Source organism: Tenrec ecaudatus, chromosome 4, assembly GCF_050624435.1.
Source record: "Tenrec ecaudatus isolate mTenEca1 chromosome 4, mTenEca1.hap1, whole genome shotgun sequence".
In the NCBI taxonomy this organism is placed as follows: Eukaryota; Metazoa; Chordata; class Mammalia; order Afrosoricida; family Tenrecidae; genus Tenrec; species Tenrec ecaudatus.
This window is the reverse complement of record NC_134533.1, coordinates 104,306,091-104,327,796: the sequence shown is the minus strand read 5'-3', so window position 1 is coordinate 104,327,796 and position 21,706 is coordinate 104,306,091. Positions and strand designations below refer to the sequence as shown.

The 21,706-nt window shown below is 37.8% G+C and overlaps 1 protein-coding gene across 1 annotated transcript in view; it reads left to right on the top strand.

The window, feature by feature from the left end:
• The window catches only part of CWF19L2 (CWF19 like cell cycle control factor 2), a 92,929-nt gene that overhangs the window by 42,439 nt on the left and 28,784 nt on the right, over nt 1–21,706 (top strand). Inside the window, exons 11-12 of the mRNA XM_075546544.1 lie at nt 4,551–4,664; nt 8,496–8,633. Of these exons, the coding sequence (XP_075402659.1) occupies nt 4,551–4,664; nt 8,496–8,633 (252 nt within the window). The remainder of the gene's footprint in view (nt 1–4,550; nt 4,665–8,495; nt 8,634–21,706) is intronic.

Genomic DNA, 21,706 nt, shown 5'->3' with positions numbered 1-21,706 from the left:
TTACTTGAGGTTATATAATAGAATGATTTTATATGGGCATTCTGGCTCCAAAGTCCTCACCAGTACATTATGCTGTCTGAGAAATTAGAGAATAACAAGTAAAGGGAGGGTGAGGAGGGTCGGGATGGTAGAAAAAGACCAGATATGAGATATGAGGGATTGATAAAAGCCAAAATTAATGAAAAATAAGAATAGAAGTGATACACATATTTAAAATAAATCATTTTATTGGGGGCTTTTACAGCTCTTATAACAATCAATATATCAGTGTATCAAGTACATTTGTACATACGTTACCATCATCATTTCCAAAACATTTTCTTTCTACTTGAGCCCTGGGTATCAGCTCCTATCTTTTCCTTCCCGCCCCCCACAGAACCCTGATAAAATTATAAAATATTATTGTTTTTCTATCTTATACCCTCTGCTGTCTTTCTTCACTCATGTTTCTGTTGTTCATACAGGGTGAGGTGGTAGAGGTGGTGGTGTTATATGTAGATCCTTGAAATCGGTTCCCCCATTTTTCCCCTTTTCTTCCCACTTCATGGTATCATTTATCCCCTTACTTGCCCTTGGGGGGGAGGGGCGCTAATCTGCCCTGTGTTCCATGTAGAAGTGATTTAAGAAAATGCACAACAAAATTGATTCTTCGAATGAACTAGTAAGTTAGACAAGCCTCTGAGAAGCTGGTCAAGGAAAGAGGAGGGTGAGCATACACGGCACCTTGGTGACAAGTTGCAGCCAGGCTTGCCCCAAGCTCGTGTGCTGCCTGCATGGGATTGCAAAGAGCTACTGGCAGATACATGCTTGTCTTTGTACAAATTTTAAAAATTACCTTGAGCTAGGGTCCCCATTTTGGTGAATGGAATGCTTCATGTTCGGTCTACTTGGTGCCTGGACTGAGTTATTATATGTAATGAACAGCTTACTCTTTTGTAGTATGCCTTTGGCATAATTAGACATGATAGCAATTCTTTTAAAAATCTAAATTTAAAAAAATTTAAATTTTAAAAAGCTTTAAAAAATCTAACAACTCCCCACCTTCCCAACATGATCACTGAAGACAGATGTGTACATAAGCAAACGTGGTGAAGAAAGCTGATGGTGCCTGGCTATCAAAAAGATATAGCGTCTGGGGTCTTAAAGGCTTGAAGGCAAATAAGCAGCCATCTAGCTCAGAAGCAACAAAGCCCACAGAGAAGAAGCACAAAGCCTAAGTGAATACAAGGTATTGAACAGACCAGGTAGCAGACACCAAAAAACAAAAACCATCATTGTGTGATCACCTTCCCCACATAAACGCTGAAGACTAATGTGTGCACAAGTAAGTGTAGTGAAAAAGGCTGATGGTGCCCAGCTATTGAGAGATAAAGCGTCTGGGGACTTAAAGCCTTGAAAGTAAACAAGCGGCCATCTAGCCCAGAAGCAACAAAGCCCACATGGAAGCAGCACACCAACATGTGTGATCATGAAGGGCCGAGGGGACCAGGTTTCAAACAACAAAGGTGGGGGGGGGGAATCACCGTGAATGAGAGGGAGTGCGTGATGGGGACCCAATGCCCATCTGTAGACAGCTGGACATCCCTTGCAGAGGGGTAGTGGGGAGGAGATGAGTCACTCAGGGCTCAGTGTAGCAACAATGGAACTCAAAAACTTTCTCTAGTTCTTGAACGCTCCCCCCCCCACTAATTACCATGATCCAAATTTACCTTGCGAATCTGGTTAGACCAGAGGATGCACAGCAGTGCAGTAGGGATCTGGAAACACACAGAATCTAGGATGGATGAACCCCTCAGGACCAGCGGTTAGTGTGGCGATACCGGGAGGGAAGGGGGTGTAAAAAGGGGGAACCGATCTCGGGGATCTACATGTAACCTCCTCTCTGGGGGATGGGCAACAGAAAGTGGGTCAGGGGAGATGCCGGGCAGTGTAAGATAGGATAGAGTAATAATTTATAAGTTCTTAAGGGTTCATGAGGGATGGGGGAGCGGGGAGGGAGGGATTGGGACAAAAGGAAAATGAGCTGATTCCAGGAACCCAAGTGGAAGGCAAATTTTGAGAATGATGAGGGCAACAAATGTATAAGGGTGCTTTACTCAATTGATGTATGTATGGATTGTGATAAGAGTTGTATGATTTATTAAAAAATCTAAATAACAGCTGCATGTTAACCTTTTATAATTTAAAATATTAAAATTGAAATAGATCCTATTTAATTATGTCATACTTAAAGAAGTCTAGCTTGAGCCACTAGAATCATGGAAAAAATAGTTACAAAAATCTGATCTGATAGAACAATTAGGTTTATTTCCAAAACATAAGAATTGTTTTAAACATTTAGATTTTTTCTTTATATTTTAATCAATATATTTTATACAAGTAGTGCTAAAAGACCAGTTTCCAAGAATATTAATACCATGACTCTTTTGAGACCTTCCAGCTCAATTGTAGTTAAGCAGTTCTTCTGACTTTTAGCTCCATATTTCTTTTTAAACAGTGTCTGCGAACAGACATTGCTTGCCAAATAGTATATATAATTGCCCTTTTATTTAAAATTATTTTTATTAACATCCATATTTACTTTTTAAACTTTTTTCCATTCCCTTCCGTCGCCCCGCCGTTTGTCTGGTTTTCATTGCTGGATTTCCTGACAGTTCATTAAAATGTATTCTAAGCCCTGGAAGGGAAGGATTCCTCCTGGCGGTATTTTGACTTCTTGCTCATAATGTACTGATTATTCTTGCGGTCTTGTGGACAGCTTGTTCTCTTGTCATTTCCCAGCGCCATCACCTGGGGAATTGTCTTTGCTTGTCTTCTGTATTGGGTCTCCTGTATTCTGTGTCTTACGTCTTCACTTTACTAGACTGTCGGAGGGCTTTCAAAAAGTTCATGGAGAAATGCAATTAAAAATATTTTTCCCATGAACTTTTTGGAGCCCCTCATATTTTTCAGGAGCTTCTTGCAAAGGGGTACATGAGTACTACATTTTACTTTATGGTCACCATTTATTGATCAATGGACTGAATTGGAAAAGTAGGGTAAGCACTTGACTACTATCCACACGGGTCGCAGTGCACTTAGAAGCTCCTTCAATGTGCATCGCAGTAAGCTTCTGAGAGGTTACACAAGCCTGGGAAACCCTATGGAGCTGTTCTACTCTGTAGATGTCAGGTCACCGTGAGTCGAATTTGGCAATTCGCAACAACCACAAGAAAGGGTTATAGTGACTGAAATGAAGCTTAATTTTAGGGCAGTATGAGATAACTTGTGTGCTTAGTTAGAAATACCAGAGGCAGCGGTTCTCAACCTGTGAGTTGCGATCCCTTTGGGGGTTGAACGTCCCTTTCTCATGGGTCACCCAGTTCATAACAGTACAAAATTACAGTTATAAAGTAACAATGAAAATAATTTTATGGCTGGGGGGGTCACCACAACATGAGGAACTGTACTAAAGGGTTGAGGCATGAGGAAGGTTTAGAACCGCTCCCATAGAGTAAGGGAAAGTGAGGTGGGAAGTGTAACCAACTAATTTATTTGAAAGGTTAATGAATCTAATTGAAAGCGAAAAGGAAGCATAATGTAATGGTTCAATTGCCAAAGGGAAAATATATCTCTCTTATATTATGGGCAAAATTTTGTTGTCAGTATTTTTAGTCTCATTGTTGCAACTCTTCAACTCTATTATTGTAGTGTAAAAGTGGACTGAGACAGACAGTACCTAAATGGATGGAGGGTGCTTGTGTTTCTGTGAAACTATAGTTATGGATACCTAAATCAGGACTTTATAATATGCACATGTCATTACATAGTATTCTTTTGGTTTTGTTAAATTACTTAATAATATAAAAAACACAAACAAAACAAAAGGCTGAATTTGAGCAAAAGACCATTTGCTGATCTGAGAAAGGTTCTTAAGTAAGTACAATGTTCTTTGTTAATATGATTTTTAAAGCTTATTATTTACTCAGTATTTCTAGTTCACCTCAATTTTATAATACTAGACTTTTAAGCTTAGCTAAGTTTTATATAGATTGAATTACATGGAAATTCACAGATCAGCAGCCCTGATGTGCCTTTTACAGGTAAATACAATTCTTTGTTACTGTAGAAATGATCCATCATTTGGGAGGAAAGACAATTCTCTCACACCATGCTATAGTTGCCAGTAGGGAAGGTTCATTCCCGGATATCTTCATCTCCCAGAGCTCGTGGTGGGTTTGAACCACTGACCTTGTTGTTAGCGGTCTAATTCTTAGCAGGGCCACCAGAGCGCCTCCACACCTACCAAGGAGGCTTCAAAAGGTTTGTGGGAATTCCATGATCTTTTAATTCCATTTTCCTCTGAACTTTTTGAAGTGCCCTCATATTTCCTGAAAAGATTATGGTCCTTGTACAGTGTGGTCATGTTATAGCTTGTAATTAAGACAGGAGACATAAGCAGTCCTTAATATTTAAAAGCCAGATTCCTTCTTGCATTCTCCTTGCTATTCAATGTAAACATTCTCTACGCTTGACAATAATTTAAAACGTTGTTTCTAAATCTTTCCCAGAGTGAAGACCAGCAAGAGGTGGTCCTTGTCAGAACAGACCCGTCTGGAACAGTGTGGCCTGTGAGCGCTCGGACAACTCCGGGATCCAAAGCAGGGAGCAGGAGGAGACTCATAGTATGTTTAACTTTTTGTCCCTGTTAACTCAAAATTCCTTTTTCTCCCCAATCCTAGGAGCTTTCTTTGCATCAGGCGACTTCAAAATATTTTCTAAAATGTACTTTCTGTTGCACACGTTAGAGAATATTAGAATTTGTCACTCCTTTCATCCTTTATCATTTCTTTACAAAGTCATCTACTGCGACTACTTATATACTCGAGTGCAAGCGGAGGCACCTAATTGTGCCACAAAAAATGGTGGTGCATGTGTGTGTATAGATGCGTTTTTATGCTTTGCAACTTGATTTACCCTTACGTGCATATCCTTTTTAAATGGATTACTTTTAACAATTTTTCATTTAATGATTATTGTTAAGAAACGATGGTTGGTGTAGGATATGAAAATAATAATTTATAATTTATCACGGGGTCATGAGGGTTGGGGAGGGAAGAGGAGCTTATACGAAGGACTAAGTAGAAAGTCAATATCTAGAAAAGAGTGATGGCAGCATACATACAAATATGCTGGATACAATTGACTTGTGGATTGTTACAAGAGTTGTAAAAGCTCTCAATAAAACGATCTTTTAATAAGAATAAAAAAAGAATATACACAGCAAAACACACCAGTTTATCAATTTCTCTACCATTTAGTGGCATTATTCTCTGAGTTGTACAGCCCTGCTCACCCGCTTTTTCTGCGGTGTTCTTTGCCATGGCCATAGCTGCCTTTTCAGTTGCTGTGACCCATTCATGCACTACAGACAGCTCTTCAGGAGCACCATGATCATGGCAGGCATTAGTCGCACGAAACTGTTATTTTGGTCTTAAGAAGACGTCAGAGAATATTTTTGACTTCAGTTTTAAGATAATCTTGAGACAATAGTTTGGTTTTTTTTCATGGAAAAATTCCATTACCTCTTATTTTGTTTTCATTGTTTTCTTTTAAAATTCATTTTATTAGAGGCTGGTCCAAATCTTATCACAATCCATACATTCATCCATTGGTCAAGCACATTTGTACATTTGTTGCCATCATCATGCTCAAAACATTTGCTTTTTACTTGCGCCCTTGGTATCAGCTCCTCATTTTTCCCCTCCCTCCCTGCCCCCAATCCCACATGAACCCTTGAAAATTTATAAATTATTATTGTTTTGTCATATCTTACACTGTCTGATGTCTCCCTTCACCCACTTTTCTGTTGTTCTTCCCCCAGGGAGAGGGATATATGTAGATCTTTGCAATCAGTTTCCCCTTTCTACCCCACCTTCCCTCCACCCTCCTCAGTATTGCCACTCACCACTGGTCCTGAAGGGCTCATCTGTCCTGGATTCCTTGTGTTCCCAGTTCCTATCTGTACCAGTGTACATGCTCTGATCTAGCTGTATTTTTTTTTTTTTTGGTTCAAGGATCACTAGCTGGATTTTTAAGGTAGAATTGGGATCATGGTAGTTGTAGGGGGGAGGGGAGAAGATTTGGAAGCATTAAAGAACTAGAGGAAAGTTGTATGTTTCATCATTGCTACCCTGCACCCTGACTGGTTCGTCTCCTTCCCGTTTCCCTTCTGTAAGGGGATATCCAGTTGCCTACAGATGGGCTTTGGTTTCCATGCCGCACTCTTGCTCATTCACAATGATAAGATTTTTTTGTTCTTTGACGCCTGATACCTGATCCGGTTGACACCTTGTTACCACACAGGCTGGTGTGCTTCTTCCATGTGGGCTTTGTTGCTTCTGAACTAGATGGCCACTTGTTTACCTTCAAGCCTTTAAGACCCCAGGCACTATATCTTTTGATAGCTGGGCACCATCAGCTTTCTTCACCACATTTGCTTATGCGCTCGCTTTGTCTTTAGCAATCGTGTCGGGGAAGTGAGCATCAAAGAATGACAGTTTAATAGAACAAAGTGTTCTTGCATTGAGGTAGTAATTGAATGGAGACCCAGTGTCCATCTGCTACCGTAATACTAAACGTATAAATATATGCACATAGATCTATTTCTTCATCATCATATATAAACATATTTACATATGTGCACGCCTATATTTAGACCTCTATAAATGCCGATTGCTTCCTAGTTCTTTCCTCTGTTTCCTTTTACTTTCCTCTTATCCTGCTAGCATGCTCAGCCTTCATGTGGGTTTTAGTAATTCCTCTTGGCTACATTGCCCTTGATCAAGCCCTACCAGGCCTCTTAGACTCTCTTCACCACCGATTTTGGATCCCTTGTTCCCTTGACCCTGGGTTTGTTAACACTGCTTCCTTTCCCCTTCCTCTTCCTCTCCCTCTCCCAGAGACAATAGTTTTAAGGGTTCACCCAACCTTTATGTGAAATTTGAATTTTTTGTTTTGTGATTTTCTTTGATCAGGATATTTCCATAGAATCTTTAATCAGTCAGCATTCAAGTACATTTTCAAATATAATTGTAAATTTTGAATGTTTAAGTATGGCAATTTTAGTTTTAGTATACTTTTTACTCACATTATTTATCCATAAACTTCTTTTATACATATTTACCTTAGCTTGTAGGGACCCACACCTTTACCTGTATTCGGCAGCTTATCTGAGACATGGTCATGGAGTGCGTATACACATTGATGTCTTAAGTCATTATGAAAGTGCTGTGATCCTTCATAACTCTGACTTTGCTTCCCGTACTTCAATGCCAGCAATTCGTGTTTACAGCCTCCCTCGAGGCTCTTGAGATGGCAAAAGCAATATATGGAATTTTTCAAGGTTTTGTTTTAAATTTGAAAGCTCATCAAATGGGAATTGTTTGGACAAACGGTGTAATCATTGAGATTGTTTGTGTTCAGTGCTTATTATTTTTCTAGTGAGTGCTGTGTGGTTAGAGACATTAGTCACTAAACAAAGAAGAGGCGGGATAGGTGCTCCTCTACTGGAATGTGAGAAATTAGGAGGTTGAAGGAGGGCTGATGCAAGAGAATAGTGAAGGCTTGAATTCTTTGTCATGGGAAATGACAGAAAGAATTGATTCGGCATCTATAAACCCTTGGCCAGATGGCATTGAGGGCCCTTTTTGAGTTAAAGTTACTAAGCTGTTTACACTTAAGAGACAAGAAAGTAAAAGCATTCATTCAATATTGAGGTTTGCTCTCTGAGCATGATTAAAGGGAAAAGGGCCAGGAATTGACCTTCATAACCAGGGAGTGATTGAAGTTATGGAATGTGGGGTTTAGGGAAGTAGAGAAAGGAGGTGTAATGTTGGGGAAACTATCACAGCCATGGTTCCAGAGATGTCAGAGAAGTTGAAGATTGCATCTCATTTGAGTAAGGGAATATAAGCGTAACATTGGGAATATTGATCTGGGAGGAAATCAGTAGCACTTTTCTCTTTCCCATCTGGGCATGGAAACATCTGGTAGGACGACTGGGGATCCGAATGCTAGGTTTACTTCTGTTTGGAGAATATGGGCTTAATAACTATAATTGGGTTTGGTTAATACTTCTCTCTTTTAGCTATATGTTCTTCATCTCTAGATTATTGGAGGGTTTCTCCACAGAAGTAGGGAGTTCTTGTAAGGAAGAGAACATCAGAGGGGAGAGAAAGGAGATAGAACAATTGTTTTTTTTTCCTAAATTGTCAATCAGTTAATAATTAAACAAATACCATGCTTCTGTCCCTGTGGAAGAGGAGATAAATGGGACGAAGTAAGAAGTGTGAGCCTTGTGCAAGCTCCTTCACATGGAAGCATGTGGGCTAGGGAGAAATGAAAGGACCGATTGGTGGGAAGTTGATATTTGATATTAAATTTTTAGTCTGTTACAAATACTTCAGATCTTACATTCTCCCTAAATCAGTGATGATTTATTCTTTTTACCATAGGCCTCAACCCATGAGGAACAAGAAAGAGTCAGATACTTTCATGATGATGATAATCTAAGCCTAAACGATTTAGTCAAAAACGAGAAGATGGGAACCGCAGGAGACCAAAACAAACTTTTCATGCGAATGGCATCTAAGGTAAGATATATTCACAGGCTAAGTTTGACATTTGAGAAGCTGATTATTCAGGCTAGCAATAATTTACTGCTTTTACAAGTGCATGAAAAGCTGATTATCTCTCTCATCTTGATTCATTATTTTTAATTCTTTGTAAAGCACATTGGCATTTAGGGATTGATAGTGAAATACTCATTCTGTTTGTTTGTAAATATAGAACGAAGTTTAATTCTAATGTTGGCCATGACCATTCATTGTAGACTTAGTGTAACAGTCAATGTAAAAGAAAGTTTGAGGCCAGAATTAATGATTGGTAATATGCCGCTGTTGGGTTACCAATCTGTCTTGCCCTACTGTTCCTTCAGTTCCTCATCAGTATGTCAGCAAGAGGTGGAAGAAAACACTTAGAGTAATATATCGTGGTTTCATCTTGGCAATCATCTCAAGTCTACCTTTTTGAAATTACAAGAGAGCTTCAAAAAGTTCATGGAAAAAATCGGTTTTCTTTCCTTCAATTTTTCCACAAACTTTTTGAAGCACCCTGATACATATTATTACATTATTATGGATATTCGGCAGAATGAATTTTTATTTTCAAATTTACATTTCTTGTTCCAATCTCTTCTTAAATACTACACTTAAAATATTTTAAAAAAAGAGGCATTGTCCTTAAACTGTATAAGAAAGATTGGCAAACTGTGACCCCATGGGAAAAAATTTGCTCCCATCTCTTTTTTGCAAATAAAGCTTTATTGGATCACAGCCATATTTATGTTCCTTTACATATCGTCTACTGCTGCGTTCATGTTGTAATTACCAAGCTGCATAGTTGTGACAGGGACTGTTTGGACCACAAAGCCAAAAATCTTTAGTGCTTGATCCTGTATAGTAAAAGTGTGCCCATCCCTGTTCTATGATACCGGTGCTTACTTTCTTTTTGAATAGTGGTATGGTTTGATTAAATATATGGAGGCCAGGAATAGGAGTGAAATTTTTCATTGTATACTTTTTAAAATGTGTAATGTATATTTTTAACTTCATGAATGCCTCCTCAAAAGAGAATTTATAAAATAAAGGTAACCAACGTGTCTGTCATATAGGAGTAAAATAAACAACTTGTATATTTCGAGTTAAAAACTGGTTATTCTTCCTAACACCAAGACTTATATGGGAGCTGACAAATTTAGCATAATTGTATTCTGTATTCATTTGGGGAGAAATAATAGGAATTTCCTAGGATCTGGACATTCAATTCCGGAAAATAAAACTTACTTTATGATAGCTTCTATGTTAAGCAAGGGACCACTTTATGTGGTAATCTGAATTAAATGCCATTTGAGTAATACTCTTCTAACCCAATATGTACTAGAGAGAATATCCTTGCTAGGAACTGTAATGTTAATTTTATTCAAGTAATGTTGACTGACTATTTAAACATTTGTGCCATTTTTCTGTCATGACAGCGATACCTGCTCATTCTTCAAGATTAGCTAATGGTTGCCCTTTGAGAATTTTCTTTTATTGGGAATCTTTATCCCATCTACCCTACAATTCTGGTCTTGCCCCTTCAGACTTCATTTTCAAATTCTAATTTTTATTGAAGCATAAATGTACAGGTTGTAAGCTTTTAGTTTGATGAGGAACTTTGACAGTGGTTTGACTCAGTGACAAAACACAACATGTCTTCTTATAACATTTCAGTCTTTGAAATTTTAACATTGTTCTCATGCCCTTTTATAACCAATTCTCTCCCTACATTTTTAAAGTTTTAGTTGCATATAATTTATGTACCATTACAAATTCAATGATTTAAATTTATTAAAAAGAATTGTGCAGTCATCATCACCACAATCAATTTTAGAGCATTTTCCTCATTCTTGTACCCTTTATTATTAGTTCCCAATTATCCCAACCTCCCCTGCTATAACCCTAAGGAACTATGAATCTAGTTACTGTCTCTATGGATTACCTGTCCAGGATTTCATATAAGGAATATCATACAAAAAACATCTCAATGAAAAAAAATACAACAGAAAAAACTCAACCCAAAAGAAAGTAGAAAATAATAGAAACTAGAACAAATGAAAAATGGGTCAAAAGGGAAAACAAATGATAATATGTTACATTTTAACCTAACTAAATATATATATATGTAGTCATCTGTTTCCCGGCGCACTCTGTCTGATGGTACGACTTCACATCCTAGGCAGTGGTCTGAGGGAGGCCCTACTGGAGCTCTACAAATGGATTTCGGACTTTCAACGCCATCCATCGCCTTCTGCAAGGCAGGCATTTGAAATTTAAGCTCTACTACAAATCCCCTGTTCTGATCTTGGGTTCTGTTATTTACAGTCCGTGGGTCACGTGGCTGCTTCTTCTGTGTGACTTCACTGACACCTCACTTAGGAGACAAGCCCAGGCACTCTTCTTTGTGCTCAGTGGGCACTCCCTGGTAATCTCACCACACGTTGCTGTACCGCCTGTGTCTTTAGTGATTACTCATGAGGGCAAGTATTGAGCAGAGCCACATTGTAAGAAGTAATTGTTCTTAGATTGAGGGCTACAATTAAATGTAAAAATCCATTCGTATATCTGAAGTTTGTATAGATCCCTGGTTCACTGTAGAGACAGCATTGTCACTTATGAGAAATAATTTAAGTAACCTCCATGAAACATTTATTTAGCGATACTAATAATAGTATTATTGATCTAGCCAATGCTATAGATTTTTAAGTACTATTGAGAAGGACTGGAGCCCTGGTGGCGTAGTGGTTATGAGTTGAGATGCTCACCACAGGTCAGCAGTTTGAAACCACCATTCGTTCCTAGGGAGAAAGATGGGACTTTCTACTCCCCCAAAGAGGTGTAGTCTCAGAAACTCATTGAGACAGGTCTACCCTATTCTGTAAGTCTTGAGTTGACATTGCCTCGACAGCAATGGATTTTTTAGTTAGGAAAGTGTATATATATGTAAATACACACACTTTCTTTTTTAATCATTTTATTGGGGACTGTTAGAACTCTTGTGACAATCCATACATCAATTCTATCTGATATATTAGTACATATATTCCATCGTTCTTTTCTAGACATTTACTTTCCATTGAGCCCTTGGGATCGGCTTCTCTTTTTTCCCCTCCTTCCTCCCCCAGCCTCGCAACCCGCCCCTTGTTAGATTGTAGATTGTTAATTATTTTCAAATCTCACACTGACCACTGCCTCCCTTCCCCTCTCGTTTCTGTTGTTCTTCCCCCTGGATGGGGGTGTGTGGTTATGTGCCCTTCATTGTGATCGGTGCCCACCTCCCTCCCCATCTCCCCACCTTCCCCCTACCCTTTTGGTATCTCTATTCCCATTCCTGTTCCTGGGTTCCATGTGTTGTGAGTTTTATCTCTTGCCTGTCCCTTTTCACGTGCTCCCGTCTAGATTGGGAAGCAGCACTGGGGTCATGATACTGGGGTGTGGGGTGGGGGTGGGGCTGTGAGGAGGCCTCCAGGGATCAGAGGTAGATTGCGTGACCCATTAGTGCTCTACTGCACCTTGATCGACTCATCCCCTCCCTGCGACCCCTCTGTGGGGGAGATGTTTCATTGTCCACAGATGGGCTTTGGGTCTCCGATCCAACCCCCCTCCATACACTTTCAGATATATATATATATATATATATATATATAAAGCTGCTTAGACTAAAATACATGGTATGATCACTTACACAGATTAAATAACTGAATACTATTTAAGAAAACACTGAGGGTTAGATAAATGACAGAAATTTCAATCACCCTCATTCACTAAGGCAAAACTATGTCTGCAGGATTAAGATAAAAGAAATCCAGACTTCTTTTTTCCCCCAAACTCAACATTTAAAAGTAACACAAGTTGAATCCCTCCTGGACGCCAGTACTACCATTTTGATCATGTGCAAACCGAAAGAGGTAGCATTTTTGGGGGAAGGGTTAGGGAGATGGAAACACCAGCTTCAGAAACGCAGACCTAGACCTAGATGGAGGATTTGTCCTAACAGTGGCCTCACTGTTTTTGATAACTTCGTTCTATAAAGACTTGTATGATTTTTTAAGCAATAGTTTACCCAGGTAAATGTTTGCACTTTTATTCTTTCCATGATTTAGATAGATATTCTTCTACTATTTCTCAGCAGACATAAGTCAGAACTGATAGAAATAAGTCCATCTATAAACTGAACAAACTATTGTGTATGCAACTGGTCCAAATACAATTTAGATTTTAAAGAAAGTATTAATTTTCCAATTTATATACTTTAGAATTTGTATTATATTAACATTTTGACATTGGGTGTCCAAGCAAATTGTTTCCTTTGCACTATGTGATAGAATTGCTAATTTGGTTAACAACACATTAAACATCACCCTTTCTTCCTTTTCGCCAGTTGTACCAATTTTTCTGCCTATTTTGTTTGTTTGTTCTGATTGCTTTGTATATAAACAGGATAGACTTGAATTGCATTAGACATTTTCTCATTAAAAAGCATAAAGATGTTTTTGTTTTTTGAATATGCAAAGCAATGTCAGCTCAACCTGTATGCAATAGGACAGAGCCAATAGTTGTAGGTTGCTATGGAAATGCTGATTTGGCATTGTTTGAATTATTTTTTTAACCAAGACTAGTAATTTTTTTATCAACACTACTAATTAACCTCACCATAGTGGCAATTTCTTTTTGTAAGTGTAATACTGGAAATAAGTTCTGCTAAAATTGTGAAGTAATGCTAAAAGTAAAATCAAAGTACTTAAGAGTGTTGACCACTTCCTTATGTCCTCACTCTTAAGAATGTATGTACTAAAATAGTTAAGTTATTGCATTTTCAGAGCTAGTAATATCTTTGTTGTATAATTTAGATACATAAAATATCTTCATGAAAAGACCACAAAAACTCAATTGCTATATAGTTTTTATTAGTAGTTGGAAGTTAGTGAGTCTGGAAAGGTGTGGACAAACTTTCTTTTTAAAATCATTTTATTAGGGGCTCATACAACTCATCACAATCCACGCATACATCAGTTGTGTAAAGCACATTTGTACATTCATTGTCCTCATCATTCTCAGAGCATTTGCTCTCCACGTAAGCCCCTGCCAACAGCTCCTCATTTCCTCCTCCCTTCTCTCTCCCACCTTCCCTCATGAACCCTTGATAATTTATAAATTATTATTTTGTCATGTCTTACACTGTCTGATGTCTCCCTTCACCCACTTTGCTGTTGTCCGTCCCCCAGGGAGGAGGTTATATGTAGATCCTTGTAATTGGTTCCCCCTTTCACCCTACCCTCCTTCCACCCTCCTGGTATCACCACTCTCTGCACTGGTCCTGAAGGGATCATCCACCCTGGATTCCCTGTGTTTCTGGCTCCTATCTGTACCAGTGTACATCCTCTGGTCTAGCCAGATTTGTAAGGAACTAGAGAAAAGTTGTATGTTTCATGGTTGCTCCGGGATGAACTTTTTCTGTAAAGGTCCTGATAGTAAATATTTTGGGCTTTCTATTGTAAATTCTTTGTGACCCTAACTAGCCAGATCCAATACTGAAATAAATGGGTAAACAAAAATAAAAAAAATAAATGGGTATGGCTAATTACAACAATATTTTATTTATTAAAACAGAATACTTGCCTATTTTGGCCCGTAGGCTATAATTTACCAATCCTTAGGATAACGTAATGATCCATATTTTCACAGAAAATGTCTTAAATTTCAGTACATCTTTCGCTTAGTGATTTCTGGAGAGAAGGAACAAGTCAGGAGTAGTTATGTACTAGACTCTGTTTATACAGCTAACAATTGCTAACTAATTTTATTCATTGTAGAACATTCTCTTACTGCGAATACAGAGGTACAAGAGGATGACTTGATTATTGCTTTTATGGAGCTTATACATTAGTGGGGGGAAATTATTGAATAGATTATTAAAATGTCATTGATTATAGATGTGTGAATAGCTGTGAAAAACAAGCACATAGTCTTTTAGGAGCAACAGCAGGGAGGAACTAGGGATGTAGGAACAGTTGTGATGGACAGCAAGAGTGATACTGTTTCTAGTCGGCGACGTTTCTTTCTAGTCATGTCACAGGAAGGGGCTGCACTATAGTACACAGCAGTGAGAGGGGGTGGTCTAGGGATATCCAGGCAATAGGAAGAGGAGGGATTGGGGGTATCCATGTGACAACATGGGCGGGTCCTAGGTTTAGGATGGCAGCTTAACTTTGACCTGTTCTCTGGATGTCCATAGGAACCATTATCAGTAGGGTGTAAACCCACCTACTGGAACCAAATAGATGTCTGCAGGCATCCATTGTCCTTAACAGCAGGGAGTGGGGCCTACTGCAGTCTGGCAACTGATCGCCCTCATGGAGGATGCCTGTGAGCATCTGACCTCCCCCCCCCCCCCCCCCCCCCCCGCCATATAGATATAGCATAAACACACACATGATGTAGGATTGTTTGTATATATCTCAAAACCAAGCTTACTACCATTTACACACACATGATGTAGGATTGTTTGTATATATCTCAAAACCAAGCTTACTACCATTGAGTTCATGCTGAGTCATAGTGACCCTCTAGGATAAGAGGGAACGGCCACTGTGGGTTTCTGAGACCGTACTCTTGATGAGGGGAGAAAGCCTCATCTTTCTCTCCTCAAGCAGCTGGTGGTTTCAGACAGCTGTCCTTGTGCTTAGCAGCCCAACAGGAAGCCACTCTGCCACCAGGGCTCCTCTTTGTATGTATCTAGTAGATAATAAATGAATGTAATAGGATTAAATATATAGATATGTAAAACAATCCTATTTCTTTTTTTTCTCAATCCTATTTCTTTCATTTATTATTTTTATTCATCCTTTGTAAGTGTGAAATTCAAATTATCTTCATTTCTGTATTTTTATTATGAAATATTTAATAGTATCTCTTATAATTAGGTTAATAAATCTAGGTATCTCATGCTTAGTATGAACTTGATTATCTTTGGATAATAGAATTTTTTATGTTTTAATATCTTCTAGATAATTGTGAAAAAGAAAGTAATCCAAATAGCTTGAAAAAGGAGATATGCTTCTTGAAAAAGAAAGTATGCTCATCAATTTCCATAATGTGTGTGTATAGATAGGTAAATGGATAAATTAATCATCTTTTCAGTGCAATGGTTAAGCATTTGGCTGCTATTAGACAGGCTGGTACTTTGAATCACCTAGTTGCTTTGTTGGAGAAAGGTTTAGCAGTCTGCTTCCAGGAAGATTTGTAGCCTTGAAACCACCGTGAGACAGTTCTTAGGGACCAAATCAATGGCAGTGATATTTAGATATACAAAGGGGCTTCAAAGAGTTTGTGGAAAATTTCTATTATGTTTTAATTCCATTTTAAGCCCCTTCATCATATGTATGTATGTATGTATGTATCTCTTACAATGTGAAAATATATTTATTGTGATTTTTCTAGATGATAATGGGTAAATAGCAGTTTAGTTTTGTTGAAGAATCTGAATTATGTAAGATTGAATAACTTTTGTAAATTGCCACAGTTAATGTTACAAAAGCTAGTACCAGAAATTTCTACTGTTACCCAGCCTAACATTTTTATTAAATAGGACTGCTTTACAAAGGACTCGTGCTAATAGGTAATTGTTGATGTTATTTCATTGTGTTTGGATGGCTCTATTGAGCCATTTGTTGGTATTTGAGAGTAGTCAGTTGTGTGTACTTTGCTCTTTATTCAAATATAATCTAATGACTTCAACATTCTTTAAATATAAAGTCTTCCATTTATACATTAAGATGTCAGTGTTTGCTTGGTAACGTAAGCTCGGGCTCACCGTCATGAGATCTACATGTCTTTCTGCATTGATCTTGTTACCATTGCAAGCAGTGACTTCTACCCAGCTTGTATCGCTAGAGCATTGGGAGTGCGCTGGAAGGGAGGGGGTGCAAGAGGAGGGTAGTCGGAAGATAAAGTCTCAAAGTACTTCGGGTTCTACTTTATACAGTAGGAAAACAAGATGTTTTTATCATTTAATAGAGATATTTGTATTCCTATTTATAGTTTTGCTTTTAGATTTGTGACATTTAAGGCATAACACATTGTATGTCATCTTTAAAATATGCAGGATGTATTTCCATACCAATACACTACGTCTAAATCCATTAAAATAGTCAGTAAACTACAGTAATTTTCATAGTTACTAAGTGGTTGTCATAGCTTTCATAAAAGTAGGATTAGAATAAAGCAAAACATACTGAAACTGCTAATTTATTGCCACATCGTTTGGTCATTTCCAGTCTCATAAACTTTCCTATACATGGGATGTAATTACCTTTGGAAATGGTTATCTCAAGAGTTTGCTTTCCTGTGACATCTCCTGAGTAAAGTGTGAATTTAGGGTGTCATAAAATTATCAAAGTGACACTTTGCTTCTATATGGAAATGTAGAAAATGAAATTTTAGGTTTGTTTTTTTAAGATTAAAAACTGTCTCTACCTGCTTAATGAGATAGTACCAAGCTGCTAATGAATTAATCTTTGTTACTCTGAGCCTCATCTGGGGTTAGTGAGAGATGGGGCACCAGAAAGTTAATTTAGTTAATACTCTTTGGTTAAGATTGCAGTTCTTGACCCTGGTGGGATTTTATAAAAACTCCTGGGCAATTCTCTTACATTTTGATTTGGTAAGTTTAAATTATTAGCAACTGGGTATCCTGCTTAAGCATACTTGCTTTGTCTTAGGAAATAGGCACCAAACTCCCATGAAATTTGTATTTTATCAACGAATTCACCTTTTTCCAATAAATTTCAGAGTTCGAGATTTGACATTAGCTTCACAGTGTTTTTGGTTTGTACATATTAGGGGTCGCCCTCTTGCAGTTGTGGTATATGTTTTTTGTTTTTCCTGGTTTGGAAACCAGGACTGATGAACCTGTGGAGTCAACAAGTGGAATAAGGGTTTTGGGGTGAGGCGCACACGGGGGAGGGTGGGCTGAAGGGGTGATGACGTCAAGGGGTCCATATGGAAAGAGTATTTTGAAACTGATTGTATTAGCAATTGTATAATTCTGCTGGATGTGACTGAACAAAGGAATGATTTGATATGTGTATTAATCCTAATTAATTTAAAAAATTTAGTAAGACTTATTTTAAGAAGTAGACTGCAGGATATTTTTCTTTGTTGGCAAACCTTAGTTAATAACATAATGTTAACTATATTGTTGAAATGCATTATTTCTATGTTGCAAACATCAATTAATAATTGGAACTTGGAATGTATGATTATGAATCTAGGAAAGTTGGAGGTCATTCAAAATGAAATAGAATGTATAAAGATCCAAATTCTATGTGTTGAGCTGAAATGGACTAGTATTGGCCAATTTGAAGCAGAAAATCATGATTTACTGTGCCAGGAATGACACAATAAAGAGTAACAGTGTTGCAGTAATTGTCAGAAAGGATATTTCAAGATCCTGAAGTACAATGCTATGATAGAATAATGTCTATCTGCATACAAGGAAATCCAATAAATACAATTATTATTCAAATTTTTGCACCAGCCACTAAAGCTAGTGTTGCAGAAACTGAAGAATTCTGTTAATATCTTCAGGCTGAAATTGCTTGAACTTGTCATCCAGATGCATTGTTAATTATTGGCAATTGGAAGATAAAAGAGGAAAGCACAGTGTGGCGGTTTCGTTGCTTGCTGAAGGTGAGGAGGACTTGAAGCACATGCTCATGAAGGTTAAGGACTGCAGCTTTCAGTCTGGGTTATATCTCAATGTCAAAAATACAGAAAAGTGCACCTGGTTTTCTGGTGCATGCTATTTCTTTTCTTTTTCTGACGCTGTTATTTCTTCCATCTAGTTGATTCTTCTATATTTTTCATGCAGGTTTCACCATTAAACTTTTTTTTAAGCTGCTCTCTCTTACTGGATGAATTACCCTTTTAGAATTTCAGATATGCTGCACAGCTTTAACGTGATAGTTCTGTGAATAATTCTTTAGCTAATGTCTATCTTTCCCAGTTTCATAACACTGACAATCATATCTGCTTTTTTTCACTACTATATCCCAACTTTCGCATTGTCATCTTTAATCAAATATTTGAGATTTCAAATTGAATGCATGAACTCTAAAAAAAGCCCTTTTCATTACTAAATTGTTTAGAAATTTCTGATTTTTAATTAATTTCTGATTTCTTTTCCTATTAATGCTGTTTTCATTTTGCAAAAATGAAATTTTAAAGATCAACAATAATTCATCTCTTGTCATTATTCTCTTTCGTTTTTCCATTTTGGTCACACTACCCTTTAGGAAGCTTGCTTTTTTTTTTTTTGGCATTTGACGAAGACCAAAATGACCAGTATTAAGTATAAAATTCAAGCTTAAAGGTTTTTAATAATAAGTAGAGCATCAAAGGATTGTTGACTTGATTGGTATTTTTATGAACAACAGAAAGATATTGATGTCTGTTCACTCAATTCAAAAAGCTAGACCTTGATAGCATCATTTTTTAATAAACTAGGAGGTAGTGATACAAGTTCTTTTAATTCTGTGTAAAAATGCTAGGTTATATAATTTGCATTGTATGAAAGCATACAGTGAAGACTAGGACCACAGTTTTAATTATGGTTTTTTTGGGACACACTGTTATTTGCTCTTCTGTGTCTTAGTAAAGTATAAGTAGGATTTTAGTCTTTGAGGTTTTATAATTTTTAATTAATTTTGAAAGCTAAGAATTTACTTTCTTACTGTAATCAATTATTATGAATATTTTAGCATGATCCAATATAACATGGGAATTGATAGTAAAAACTAAGACTAGATAAATTGACAAAGCAACTGCACTTCATTCCTTGTTACATTGTCACATATTTTTAAATCATATAGTCATGTAGATCTAACCGACACTTGTAATTATTTTTCTTTCCTACCAATTCCATATTTCCTTTACTCTTAGCAGCACCTTAACTGGGGAAGGCAGTGATCCAAGAGCTGAACCTTTTTCTTTTTTTTTTTTAACAGTCCTATCTCAATTTAAGGTTTATAGATTTTCATTGCGTTTTAGTCAATTAATATGGTTCTTCTAGTCGTAACCCATCTGTGATGTATTAAAATTCTGTATTTCACATGACTGCGGTTGTGGTCTCATTTTGGAAGGCATTATCTGCTAACAAACAGAACTAGGATAAGATTAAAATCTTACTTAGTAAAGAGTGAATCAGGCCACACTCTGTTTAATGGTAATCTTCGTTGTTGTCACTTAAATCGATGTAAGGAATGGTATGCTTCAGTTGAGAGGAGAAGAGCTGTTCTGGAGTGGCCTAGAAATAAACCTTGCTGATTAAGAGTTGCAGGAGGCCAATGCTTGCTGGAAATAACCTGCCAGAGGCTCTAGGTCATATATATAAATAAAATCCAGAGATGGAGAACATATTTTTATATTTCGATATTAAAAAGGTGAAGAGTTATATGTTAGTTCAATTGCAGTATTGATACACAGTGTAACGCCCTGCCAAAGAACTTTCCCCTGCTTGAGTCTGGTAGGAAGATGGGGTCGGATACTCGTAGAATTCACCTGTGAGCAGTTGTGAACAGGTTCCCTGAAGTGCCATCCTGCTGTGGATAAAATGGGCCCTCAGGGAAGTAGAGGGTAGGATCTCATAACTGGAAAGAGCCAGTAATGGAACACTTCCTTTGGATCCAGCATCTGACTTACCCCTGCCTGACCTCCGGATTTTGGACTGAACAGTACCTTCCACCAGATGAAATGTTTCCTTAAACTGTCATGACCAGAACCCAGACACATGAGAGGGAATGTACTCAAGGAAGGGGTGGGGAAACATGGGGCTGAATAGCATCATGGAAGCATTGAATATTTCAGAATTGATCAATCCCCAACTCCTTAGGACTAGTCTGGTATTAATTGCTCTAAAGAGATTACCACCACATCTGTTAACTTTTATTATTGAGCATGGAAGTACTAAGAGGTGTCCTAAAGAATCTCATATACTTTAGACATACTTCTCCATATTGTCGTTGTGCAGTAGCAAACCCAGTATACCCTTGATAGTCAAGACAAGTCACCCTATTCACGTAGTCACCCTCCAGCCAGCACAGTAACCTCTTTCTTTGCTTTTTGATAAATGGAATGAGGACCCAAGATAGACCAGTTAGTAGTCTCAACCTGAGTTGAACCTGAGTTCATTAAGTCATTGTTGTATCAGTTGGTGTAAACATTTCTTTGGAATGAAAACTACATTCACAGGGATTGGAAACAAACATTTTGCTAGTGGATCATTAGGAATGATTGTAAGTCACATCCTCCACATTTATCCCTGATTCCCAGGAATATCCTGATTCTGACCAGGTAGCTGACTGATCCTCTCCCCCCTGTCCTTGTCTCCCAAGGAGTGGTGCTGTATTGCTATTTACTGCCATTGAGTCAGTGCTGAATTGAGTTCAGGGACTCAGTCTTGGTCTCTGTTGACAGAGCCAGCACTCGGCAGTGCCAGTAGAGCCAGGTTGGACGTCTATATTACAGAGCTCATGTGTAACTTCCATCCATGTGTGGACACTTTGTGCATGAGCTCAAAGGGGTAATGGTAGCAATGACTGGTAACATATTTTCACATGAGATACAATATCCGTGTACTCTGTGCCAATTTGGAAAGTTATGTCTATATGCCTCATCCCCAGAATTCCTTGCCACCAGTTCTCTAATTGTGTTCTCTCCATGTCCATTACCATCAAGTCAAATCACTAACCACAGTCCATCCATCAATGTGTCAGTGTACTCTGCACATCTCTCCTTAAGGGCATCATGAACAACAAGGTACACTGCTCAAAGTTCTGCATCTGAGAGCATTTTCCTTTACCACTTGTCTTTCATAATATCCCATAATGAGACCACAGAGCTGCAGCTGTCTGTTTTTGAGTGCCAATGTATGCCAGTGTATCATAGACACATCTCTTTATTAAAATGATAATATATAGTCTATATTTAAATGTTTGTGGCTTTTCTAAAAATAGCTCTAGGATCCAGTCAATGTTTATGCGTTCCATTTGAGTAGTATGGAGTTCCCA